The sequence below is a fragment of the Physella acuta genome, unplaced genomic scaffold, assembly GCF_028476545.2.
Source record: "Physella acuta isolate Inbredline_101_S28 unplaced genomic scaffold, ASM2847654v3 ptg000441l, whole genome shotgun sequence".
NCBI lineage: Eukaryota > Metazoa > Mollusca > Gastropoda > Physidae > Physella > Physella acuta.
Window position 1 is genome coordinate 50500 of NW_026731960.1, and position 12833 is coordinate 63332.

Below are 12833 nucleotides of genomic sequence, written 5' to 3' on the forward strand. Positions count from 1 at the left end.
TCCTTTACCCAAGGTTTATCGTGGTCCAACTTTTTCTTTAGCCAAGGTTTATCGTGATCCAACATTTCCTTTACCCAAGTTTTATCGTGATCCAACTTTTCCTTTACCCAAGGTTTATCGTGGTCCAACTTTTTCTTTACCCAAGGTTTATCGTGGTCCAACTTTTCCTTTACCCAAGGTTTATCGTGGTCCAACTTTTCCTTTACCCAAGGTTTATCGTGGTCCAACTTTTCCTTTACCCAAGGTTTATCGTGGTCCAACTTTTCCTTTACCCAAGGTTTATCGTGGTCCAACTTTTCCTTTACCCAAGGTTTATCGTTATCCAACTTTTCCTTTACCCAAGGTTTATCGTTATCCAACTTTTCCTTTACCCAAGGTTTATCGTGGTCCAACTTTTCCTTTACGCAAGGTTTATCGTGATCCAACTTTTCCTTTACACAAGGTTTATCGTGATCCAACTTTTCCTTTACCCAAGGTTTATCATGGTTCAACTTTTCCTTTACCTAAAGTTTATCGTGATCCAACTTTTCCTTTACCCAAGGTTTATCGTGGTCCAACTTTTCCTTTACCTATGGTTTATCGTGATCCAACTTTTCCTTTACCCAAGGTTTATCGTGGTCCAACTTTTCCTTTACCCAAGGTTTATCATGATCCAAATTTTCCTTTACCTAAAGTTTATCGTGATCCAACTTTTCCTTTACCCAAGGTTTATCACGGTCCAACTTTTCCTTTACCCAAGTTTTATCGTGGTCCAACTTTTCCTTTACCCAAGGTTTATCGTGGTCCAACTTTTCCTTTACCCAAGGTTTATCGTGATCCAACTTTTCCTTTACCCAAGGTTTATCGTTGTCCAACTTTTCCTTTACCCAAGGTTTATCGTTATCCAACTTTTCCTTTACCCAAGGTTTATCGTTATCCAACTTTTCCTTTACCCAAGGTTTATCGTTATCCAACTTTTCCTTTACCCAAGGTTTATCATGATCCAAATTTTCCTTTACCTAAAGTTTATCGTGATCCAACTTTTCCTTTACCAAAGGTTTATCGTGGTCCAACTTTTCCTTTACCCAAGGTTTATCGTTATCCAACTTTTCCTTTACCCAAGGTTTATCTTTATCCAACTTTTCCTTTACCAAAGGTTTATCGTTATCCAACTTTTCCTTTACCCAAGGTTTATCGTGGTCCAACTTTTTCTTTAGCCAAGGTTTATCGTGATCCAACATTTCCTTTACCCAAGTTTTATCGTGATCCAACTTTTCCTTTACCCAAGGTTTATCGTGATCCAACTTTTCCTTTACCTAAGGTTTATCGTGATCCAACTTTTTCTTTACCCAAGGTTTATCGTTGTCCAACTTTTCCTTTACCCAAGGTTTATCACGGTCCAACTTTTCCTTTACCCAAGGTTTATCACGGTCCAGTTGACCCAGGGTTCCGAGAAATGGGAGCGGGAAGAGCCAGAGTCCAGCAGCTCTGATGAGGAGGAGACGGTGGTTGAAGGAGAGGGCGGGGAGGAGCCCGGGGAGAGGTCACCCGAGGCAGAGAAAGAAGAGAAACCCCCCTCAGCCCCCGAGGAGAAACCTCAAAAGAAAAAGAAGAAAGCGATTTACATCGCGCTAGACACCGATAAGGAGGACGATTTCTCAAGCGCCTCCGAATCTGAGGAGGAAGCGGCCCCGGGGTAGGTTTTTTTCTGTGTCACGTTTGGTTTGAGGATGGGTTGTGTTAGCGTTGTACGTTTGGTTTGACGATTGGGTTGTGTTAGCGTTGTACGTTTGGTTTGAGGAGGGGGTTGTGTTAGCGTTGTACGTTTGGTTTGAAGATGGGGTGGTGTTAGCGTTGCATGTTTAGTTTGAAAATGGGGTTGTGTTAGCGTTGTACGTTTGGTTTGAGGAGGGGGTTGTGTTAGCGTTGTACGTTTGGTTTGAAGATGGGGTGGTGTTAGCGTTGCATGTTTAGTTTGAAAATGGGGTTGTGTTAGCGTTGTACGTTTGGTTTGAAGATGGGGTTGTATTAGCGTTGTACGTTAGGTTTTAAATAAGGTCAAAAGAAAATGCCTGCTACGACTCATCAATCTGGAACCCACCTGCTTGACGCAGGTTATCTTAAGGGTTTCATCAAAACATTACCAATCGTGTATTTTTGTGTGACCATCTCTACTTCAGCTCGGTACCTGAGATTGTTGGCCCTGAGGCAGGAGAACAGGAGCAGACGTCAGCAGAAGGCGGGGAGGCAGCGACCACGGAGGAAGGGGAGGCGGAGGGGGAGACGGCCAACGCGGAGTCTCTGCTTGCGGCTAGTCCGAAAGTAGGTCAAACGTCATGCGCAGACTACGAAGTTATCTGCTGGTCAAACACAGGTCTAATCATCTGTTTGATGATTTTGGGTGATAAACTCCTAGCCTGGCCGTCTTTAGTTTACATTAGTCCAGACAGGACCCCAGACAGGACCCCAGACAGGACCCCAGACATGACCCCAGACAGGACCCCAGACAGGACCCCAGACATGACCCCAGACAGGACCCCAGACAGGACCCCAGACAGGACCCCAGACATGACCCCAGACAGGACCCCAGACAGGACCCCAGGCATGACCCCAGACATGACCCCAGACAGGACCCCAGACAGGACCCCAGACATGACCCCAGACAGGACCCCAGATAGGACCCCAGACATGACCCCAGACATGACCCCAGACAGGACCCCAGACAGGACCCCACCAGAGCTGGGCAGACGAAGGCGTGTGTCAAGGTCTCAAGCCCGCAAATCCAGCAGGGGATCCTCGGGTTAAAATCAAGTGCCCTATAATTCGACCACACCGTCCAATACTGAACTTTTTTGATAGGCATAGAATTCAAATTCATTGTTTGCACCCCCCAGCTCAAACTTTCGATTTGCACCCACCCCCTCAAACTTTCGATTTGCACCCCCCCCCCCTCAAACTTTCGATTTGCACCTCTTAAAACACTATCTAACACTCTAATTAATCACTTAATTAAGTGGAATTATCATTTTTATCTATATATTTTGCTATATTTTGCCTTGGTGTCACCCCCCTAAATGGTGTCACCAGGTGCAGTCCGCACCCCCCCCCCCTCGCTACGCCTCAGGGGACTAATACCACTTTTTAACACCTCCACTACTACTACCACCACTACCTCACCACCACTATACACTATACACACCACCACCAAACTACCACCAAACTACCACCTCCACCACCACCAGCACTACCACCTCAGCCCAGTTAAATCTACAAACATTTCCAGCGATTCGACTGGGTTATAATTTTTCCCACACTTCCCTATACTTCTCATGAACAATTGTATTTATTATTTTCTTTCTTCCAGCCCATCCCATCCAAACCTGCATCCAACCCTTCTATGACTAAAGCTGACGTCAGGTACCATTGGCTTTACCCACTCTTTTGTCATCTGTTGGCCTAGTTAAGTAGCATCTAACCAGTTATTTGAGCATGTCTGAACGTTGACCAGCTGGGAGCTGTGGCGTAGTTACAATCCACTACACCAGTTCTTCTTCTTCGTTCTTAATTATTAGTGTTGAAGGGGATCGAGATTTATCTGCCAGTGGGTTTGAACTCGAGACTTTGTTCGAATTCATCAACCATGAGCTTTTTGCCGACTCGACCACGCCTCCAACACAATTAAGCGTTACGTGTCAACTGGTTATGCGCCATTGAGGCCATTGACTCCGATTTCAGCCTGCTTTTCTTTTTGGATTTGCTTCCATAGCCTTTGTCCAATCAAGAACAAACTACAAGGCAGCAGTTGTTTAATTTTGGAGTTGTCTCTCCTAGAAGAGTGGCTGTCCCCAGCTAACAAGCCTCATCTGCCCGAGGGTTCGAACTCGAGACTTTTCGGTTTAGCTTTTACCGACTCGACCACGCCGACCCCCACTACACCAGTTATTAAGGCTTGTCTGGATGTTGGGAAGTAGAGAGACCTATTTATGGAGGCGTGGCGTAGTTACAATCTACTCCACCAGTTATTAAGGCTTGTCTGGATGTTGACGAGCTGGGAAGTAGAGAGACCTATGGGGCGTGGCGTAGTTACAATCTAACACACAAAGAGTGTCTCTAATTTTTAAGAGAAATTAACATGCCATCTGGGACAGGCCGCTCCCTCCGCTGCATGTGACGCTATTTGTCTTCTTCTTCTTCTTCTTCGTTCTTAATTGTGAAATATGGTGGAGGATTCAGACAACAAGTCCAACTTCGTGGACAAACCGGACTGTGGTCTCCAGTTTGTCAGGTGCCCCATATAATTTTTCCCTGAGTGGGGTGGGCAGGGGCCAGTGTCTGACTCGTGCCTGGCTATACAAAGTACATTCCTGGAGTACGTGCTCCGTGTTTTCCGGGGCCTTGCCACAAGGGCACAATTCGCTACACCCAACTTTCAGTTTTCTGTGCATGTGTTGATTTAGTCTGTTGTGGCCTGTTCTAAGTCGAAAGATTATGTATTGTTGTTTTCGTGTTAAATTATAATAGCCGTCGTCTTTAATGTAGTGAGGGTGTGTGACAGACCACATTTGCGTTTGTTTGTTTTTTATTATTCTTTTTATTTCTTTTGGGTGTAGCGAAATTTCCGGTTGTGGTTTCTTTCCCCCAATTTTTGCCAGCTGGTCTGCAATCTCGTTACCCTGGATCTGGCAGTGGCCCGGGATCCACTGCAGCACAATTCTGCTGCAGGTATTTTTTAGCTTCTCTAGTGCTAAGTATGTGACACAATTTGTGACAATACAAATACATGAGAATATTTGTCATGATAAAAGTATGTCACTTATTTGTGACAAAACACGCATGTGACACTGTGAAAATACAAGTATGTGACACAACTTTGGCCAACAGACTCAGTCGAGATAATAATGCTGACAAGAGCAACAACCGCAACAAGAGCAACAACCGCAACAAAAGCAACAACCGCAACAGCAGATTCAGCTACGCCAGGCCCGTGGGGGGAGACGACAGCGATGATGAGGACATGGACAAGCTGAGGCCTGAACAGAGGACGGTTATAAAGGTAGGGTCGTGGTGAGGTCATCAAGGTGGGGGTCACGGTAAGGTCATCAAGGTAGGGTCAAGGTGATGTCATGAAGATAGGGTCAAGGTGAGGTTATTAAGGTCGGCTCATTGAGGTAGGGTCACGGTGAGGTTATCAATGTTGGGTCACGGTGAGGTCATCAAGGTAGGGTCAAGGTGATGTCATGAAGATAGGGTCAAGGTGAGGTCATCAAGACAGGGTCTAGGTTAGGTCATCAAGGTGGGGTCATGGTGAGGTCATCAAGGTGGGGGGTCAAGTTGAGGTCATCAAGGTATATTCTAGGTAAGGTCATCAAGGTAGGGTCTAGGTGAGGTCATCAAGGTAGGGTCAGGATGAGGTCATCAATATGGGGTCAAGGTGAGGTCATCAAGACAGGGTCTAGGTTAGGTCATCAAGGTAGGGTCATGGTGAGGTCATCAAGGTAGGGTCACAATGAGGCATCAAGGTGGGGGTCAAGGTGAGGTCATCAAGATGGGGGTCAAGATGATGTCATCAAGGAAGCGTCTAGGTGAGGTCATCAAGGCAAGGTCACAGTGAGGTCTTCAAGGTGGGGGTCAAGGTGAGGTCATCAAGGTAGGGTCTAGGTAAGGTCATCAAGGTAAGGTCACGGTGAGGTCATTACGGTGGGGGTTCAATGTGAGGTCATCTAGGTAGGGTCACGGTGAGATCACCAAGGTAGGGTGATGTTGAGGTAATAAAAATAGGGTTACGGTAAGGTCACCCAAGGTGGTTGTCATTGTGAGGTCACCAAGATGGGGTTACGGAGAATTCATCAAGGTAAGGTCACGATAAAGGCCATCAAGGTAGAGTCAAGGTGAGGTCATCCACAGGGACATCACTGACCCACATCTCTCCCACAGGGACTCAGCCCTCTAGCCAGCAGTTTCTTCACCCTAGCTGGTATCGAGGAAAAGAAGAAAAAAGAAAAGCTGCTGAGTCAGACGACGTCGGCGTCTAAGGAGTCGGCAGAAGGGGAGGCCACCGTCGCAGAGGAGACACAGGAAGCAGGGGAGGATGAGGAGGGAACTGGAGAACCAGAGGAGGTCGAGAGTGATGAGGAGATACCCATACAGAAAGAGCGCACTTACTCCATTGGTGTTGTAGAGAATGGTGAGTAGTGCGAATATGTATATGTATACATATATATATATATATATATATATATATATATATATATATATATATATATATATATATATATATATATATATATATATATATATATATATATATATATATATATATATATATATATACATATATATACATATATATATACATATATATATATATACATATATATATACTTATATATATATATATATATATATATATATATATATATATATATATATATATATATATATATATATATATATATATATATATATATATATATATATATATATGGTGAGTAGTGTGAATATGTATACATACATACTGTTACGGGTCAGTTGTAGGTTAAATTAGAATATGTTAGAATAGTCTAGAACTAGGGGAGAGTGCGTGTGTGAGTGGAGTTCACCCTACTGTGTAGTTACCCTTGTGTGTTTATGTCTTCTAGTCCCAATGTCGAATGCGGGTATAAAAGGGCGAGTGAACGATTGTGAAGGCAGTCAGCGGGTTAGTAGCGGTTAGGACGAGGGCTGTTCTGGTACGCTTGAATGCATTGAGACGCATAAAAGTAGTGAAGTTAGACACGAAGCGTTGTTGTTGATTTGAAACTAACCCAGAACGTAACACATACATTATATATATATATATATATATATATATATATATATATATATATATATATATATATATATATATATATATATATATATATATATATATATGTATATATATATAGTTTTTGATTAGATCCTAAGCTACAAGGGTGACACCCCACCTAGTGACGCCACTAATATAACGTGCCCTTTGACAGGCATTACACGGTTGGAAGAGCTGACCTACGGCCCGCCACTGACCAACTGTGGGTTAAGTGAATCGGACCTAACATTCCTGTCTACTGAAATCGCTTACCTGTGGCGATACAGGTAGGTCGTGTTCGTGAGATTGTTTAGAGCTGAGATTGACAGGTGTGGTGGTGAAGAAATGGGGGGGGGGGGAGAGAACAGGGACGTCAAAACAAATTGGTGTAGATTATTTGGGACCAAAATTAAAATTGGATTCTGTATGAAACAAAAATGAAGCAATATAAAAATAATAGCGAGACTAAAATAAAATTATACAGAACTAAAATACATTTATGAGATCACAATAAAGTTACACAGATAAGTGATTTAAAAAAAATATATATATATAATTTTTTTTTGAGAAAAAGACTGGTAAAATAATTGGGTTGGTGGTGGTGAGGGGGTGGGGGTGAGAGGTCTAAACTGAACCGCTAATTGAAAATGCTAAATTATTAAACCACCTGCCGGACACAACTAGCCTATATGACAAACCTAGTTTGTGATATTCGGGATCACTAACTTAAAGGGTAAATGGTTTTAGTAGAAATGTAAGGCATAATAAATGTTACAGTGTCATTTCAATCACTTAGCTTTGGTTCACGGAGGTCTAAGTGCTAATCGAAAGTTGTTTTTTTTTTACACGCATCCTCTTTTGCTGTGGTTCCTCAGTCTGGCACCTTTGTTGGTGTCTTACATTTTGTTTATAATATCACGGTTGAATATTACGTCACATATAAACATATCTACGTCAGAGCTGTTGACTGTGTCATGGTTGTTGTGCTACGTCACTAAGTGGCGTGTCTTTCTCCCCCAATCAGAAACCACTGTGAGTGTGTGACCGCTGTCTTCACGCGTGCGAGGGACAACGTCTACGATCTGGTCATTGAGATGGTCAAGGTACCTGATCTAACAGTCTTAAGTAACTGTTAAAGTGTGTCTGTCGAATTATCATGTTTTGTGTGGTAGATGACACAACACACTTAATAGTGGCGGTGTGCGTGTGTGATGTGCGTGTGTGCTGTATTGTGTGCTGTAGTGTGTGTTGTAGTGTATGCTGTAGTGTGTGTTGTACTGTGTGCTGTGGTGTGTGCTGTGGTGTGTGCTGTAGTGTGTATGCTGTACTGTGTGCTGTAGTGTATGCTGTACTGTGTGCTGTAGTGTGTGCTGTAGTGTGTGCTGTAGTGTGTGCTGTAGTGTGTGCTGTAGTGTATGCTGTACTGTGTGCTGTACTGTGTGCTGTAGTGTGTGCTGTAGTGTGTGCTGTAGTGTGTGCGTGCTGTAGTGTGTGCTGTAGTGTGTGATGTAGTGTGTGCTGTAGTGTGTGCTGTAGTGTGTGCTGTAGTGTGTGATGTAGTGTGTGCTGTAGTGTGTGTGCTGTAGTGTGTGTGCTGTGGTGTGTGCTGTAGTGAGTGCTGTAGTGTGTGATGTAGTGTGTGCTGTAGTGTGTGTGCTGTAGTGTGTGTGCTGTGGTGTGTGCTGTAGTGGGTGCTGTAGTGTGTGATGTAGTGTGTGATGTAGTGTGTGCTGTAGTGTGTGCTGTAGTGTGTGATGTAGTGTGTGCTGTAGTGTGTGTGCTGTAGTGTGTGTGCTGTGGTGTGTGCTGTAGTGTGTGCTGTAGTGTGTGATGTAGTGTGTGATGTAGTGTGTGCTGTAGTGTGTGCTGTAGTGTGTGCTGTAGTGTGTGCTGTAGTGTGTGCTGTAGTGTGTGCTGTAGTGTGTGATGTAGTGTGTGATGTAGTGTGTGCTGTAGTGTGTGCTGTAGTGTGTGCTGTACTGTGTGCTGTATTGTGTGCTGTAGTGTGTGTGCTGTATTGTGTGCTGTAGTGTATGATGTAGTGTGTGATGTAGTGTGTGCTGTAGTGTGTGCTGTAGTGTGTGCTGTAGTGTGTGCTGTAGTGTGTGCTGTACTGTGTGCTGTGGTGTGTGCTGTGGTGTGTGCTGTAGTGTGTGCTGTAGTGTGTGCTGTAGTGTGTGCTGTATTGTGTGCTGTACTGTGTGCTGTACTGTGTGCTGTAGTGTGTGCTGTAGTGTGTGCTGTATTGTGTGCTGTACTGTGTGCTGTACTGTGTGCTGTAGTGTGTGCTGTAGTGTGTTCTGTACTGTGTGCTGTAGTGTGTGCTGTAGTGTGTCCTGTACTGTGTGCTGTAGTGTGTGCTGTAGTGTGTGCTGTATTGTGTGCTGTAGTGTGTGTGCTGTATTGTGTGCTGTACTGTGTGCTGTGGTGTGTTATGTAGTGTGTGTTGTAGTGTGTGATGTAGTGTGTGATGTAGTGTGTGTTGTAGTTTGTGATGTAGTGTGTGATGTAGTGTGTGATGTAGTGTGTGATGTAGTGTGTGATGTAGTGTGTGCTGTAGTGTGTGCTGTAGTGTGTGATGTAGTGTGTGCTGTAGTGTGTGCGTGCTGTAGTGTCTGCTGTAGTGTGTGATGTAGTGTGTGCTGTAGTGTGTGCTGTAGTGTGTGCTGTAGTGTGTGATGTAGTGTGTGATGTAGTGTGTGCTGTAGTGTGTGTGCTGTAGTGTGTGTGCTGTAGTGTGTGCTGTAGTGTGTGCTGTAGTGTGTGATGTAGTGTGTGATGTAGTGTGTGCTGTAGTGTGTGCTGTAGTGTGTTCTGTAGTGTGTGCTGTAGTGTGTGCTGTAGTGTGTGCTGTAGTGTGTGCTGTAGTGTGTGCTGTAGTGTGTGCTGTACTGTGTGCTGTATTGTGTGCTGTAGTGTGTGTGCTGTATTGTGTGCTGTAGTGTATGATGTAGTGTGTGTTGTAGTGTGTGATGTAGTGTGTGATGTAGTGTGTGCTGTAGTGTGTGCTGTAGTGTGTGCTGTAGTGTGTGCTGTAGTGTGTGCTGTGGTGTGTGCTGCAGTGTGTGCTGTAGTGTGTGCTGTAGTGTGTGCTGTATTGTGTGCTGTACTGTGTGCTGTACTGTGTGCTGTAGTGTGTGCTGTAGTGTGTGCTGTATTGTGTGCTGTACTGTGTGCTGTACTGTGTGCTGTAGTGTGTGCTGTAGTGTGTCCTGTACTGTGTGCTGTAGTGTGTGCTGTAGTGTGTCCTGTACTGTGTGCTGTACTGTGTGCTGTAGTGTGTGCTGTATTGTGTGCTGTAGTGTGTGTGCTGTATTGTGTGCTGTACTGTGTGCTGTGGTGTGTGATGTAGTGTGTGTTGTAGTGTGTGATGTAGTGTGTGATGTAGTGTGTGTTGTAGTGTGTGATGTAGTGTGTGATGTAGTGTGTGATGTAGTGTGTGATGTAGTGTGTGATGTAGTGTGTGATGTAGTGTGTGCTGTAGTGTGTGCTGTAGTGTGTGTGCTGTATTGTGTGCTGTACTGTGTGCTGTACTGTGTGATGTAGTGTGTGCTGTAGTGTGTGTTGTAGTGTGTGCTGTAGTGTGTGTGCTGTAGTGTGTGCTGTAGTGTGTGATGTAGTGTGTGCTGTAGTGGTGTGTGTGCTGTAGTGTGTGCTGTAGTGTGTGTGCTGTAGTGTGTGATGTAGTGTGTGATGTAGTGTGTGCTGTAGTGTGTGCTGTGGTGTGTGATGTAGTGTGTGCTGTAGTGTGTGCTGTAGTGTGTGTGCTGTAGTGTGTGATGTAGTGTGTGATGTAGTGTGTGCTGTAGTGTGTGCTGTAGTGTGTGCTGTGGTGTGTGATGTAGTGTGTGATGTAGTGTGTGCTGTAGTGTGTGCTGTAGTGTGTGCTGTAGTGTGTGATGTAGTGTGTGATGTAGTGTGTGATGTAGTGTGTGCTGTAGTGTGTGCTTTGCGTGTGTTCTCTAGTGTGTGCTGTAGTGTGTGCTGTAGTGTGTGCTGTAGTGTGTGCTTTGCGTGTGTGCTGTAGTGTGTGCTTTGCGTGTGTGCTGTAGTGTGTGCTGTAGTGTGTACTGTACTGAGTGCTGTAGTGTGTGTGCTGTAGTGTGTGCTGTAGTGTGTGCTGTAGTGTGTGCTGTGGTGTGTGATGTAGTGTGTGATGTAGTGTGTGCTGTAGTGTGTGCTGTAGTGTGTGCTGTTGTGTGTGTGTGCTGTAGTGTGTGCTGTAGTGTGTGCTGTATTGTGTGCTGTACTGTGTGCTGTGTGTTTGATGTAGTGTGTGCTGTAGTTTGTGCGTGCTGTAGTGTATGCTGTAGTGTGTGCTGTAGTGTGTGCGTGCTGTAGTGTATGCTGTAGTGTGTGCTTTAGTGTGTGCTGTACTGTGTGCTGTACTGTGTGCTGTAGTGTGTGCGTGCTGTAGTGTGTGCTGTAGTGTGTGCTGTAGTGTGTGCTGTAGTGTGTGCTGTACTGTGTGCTGTAGTGTGTGTTGTAGTGTGTGCTGTAGTGTGTGCGTGCTGTAGTGTATGCTGTAGTGTGTGCGTGCTGTAGTGTGTGCTGTAGTGTGTGCTGTAGTGTGTGCTGTAGTGTGCGCTGTAGTGTGTGCTGTAGTGTGAGTGGGTATGACGGGTAGGGGGTGTCCATACATTTAAGATCCTTTGCTACTGAGTAGGATGGGGAGGGGGGTAGTAAATAATATGTCCCAAACAAAAATTGTGTTTAAATCAAATTATGCTACTTTTAGTGAACACAAAAGATCATTTTATGTAACAATACATTCATACTTTTTAAAGCTATATTATGAATATAAAATGGATGTACGAAGTTAATGTTTTATAATACACATATTTGTCAAGAAACTATAGTACATGCAATGTAAGATAATTTTTCCCATAAAAAACGAGCCATTAGATTAATGAACGTAACACGCGATTGTGTAAAAATATAACTTAAAACAACAAAAGTATGGAACAATCCACTAAGCACAGCATCGTTAAATCATGAAGTATTTACCAACCAAGTTACTTAACTCTAGATACACCATAGTGTGGTAATGAAGTCAAGGGAAATAATCCAAGTCTCTATCTCTCCCCCCCCCCTCAGTCGTGTGAGCTGTACGTGCGAGCAGAGCACTGGTGGGGTGAGGGCTATCGCATGGTGGCACAGACCACCTCCTTCCCTGTCAAGTCGGGAAGGTTCTTCGCCTTCGCCATAGAGGGCTCCATGGTCATCGATTCTCCGGAGCTGGTTCCAGACTCAGGTGAGTCACGTGGTTTGGGAACCGTACGCCACGCACTTAGATGAGGAAATTAAGAAAGCCAATATTGTAGCTAAAAACAACGTTGAAACTCTATACATTTAGCATTTAGTATTTAAATTAAATAAAAAAACAGCCATGTTCTCATGTAGTATTAAATGTACACACACACACACACACACACACACACACATATATATATATATATATATATATATATATATATATATATATATATATATATATATATATATATATATATATACACACGTTGTATTGTTAAACCCTTAAATAGTCAATGCGTATATTGTAACGCTTGAAATATAAGACTGCGTATACTGTTTTAACCCATACCACGTGATGTGCCTCAAATGGTTGCAGGAAACGTTTACACCCGCACCCTGTATTACTACCTGAGTACAGTCACCTGCCTGGAGTATGTCGTGCGGAAACCCAGTCTCAAGGACGAGGATGTAAGTGGCCTTTGGTTGTCCTGACCAGCGGGCAGTAGCAGAAATATCCCATGGTGCCTTAATGAAGGGGAGGTCACTAGTACAGACTGACACCGTATAATTCCAGTTTATGTCATTAAAAATTGGAATAACAGACTATAACTTACTCATACTCTGCTGTAGTTTTTTAATGAATTAGAGCACTATGAAATGTATGCAGTTAGACACTATGACCAATCTACAACCCCCACCTATGAAACTTGGTGTCAACCGTAAATTGACCGAGGCTATTCAGCTTAAATAACTAGTCGTATCTGCCCCCTGT

General features: G+C 44.0%; 1 protein-coding gene across 1 annotated transcript in view; it reads left to right on the top strand.

The window, feature by feature from the left end:
• LOC131943093 (uncharacterized) overlaps positions 1–12833 on the top strand; it is a 40844-nt gene that overhangs the window by 17580 nt on the left and 10431 nt on the right. Inside the window, exons 16-24 of the mRNA XM_059303111.1 lie at positions 1400–1675; positions 2160–2301; positions 3344–3396; positions 4861–5032; positions 5914–6163; positions 6981–7092; positions 7830–7908; positions 11903–12059; positions 12438–12529. Of these exons, the coding sequence (XP_059159094.1) occupies positions 1400–1675; positions 2160–2301; positions 3344–3396; positions 4861–5032; positions 5914–6163; positions 6981–7092; positions 7830–7908; positions 11903–12059; positions 12438–12529 (1333 nt within the window). The remainder of the gene's footprint in view (positions 1–1399; positions 1676–2159; positions 2302–3343; positions 3397–4860; positions 5033–5913; positions 6164–6980; positions 7093–7829; positions 7909–11902; positions 12060–12437; positions 12530–12833) is intronic.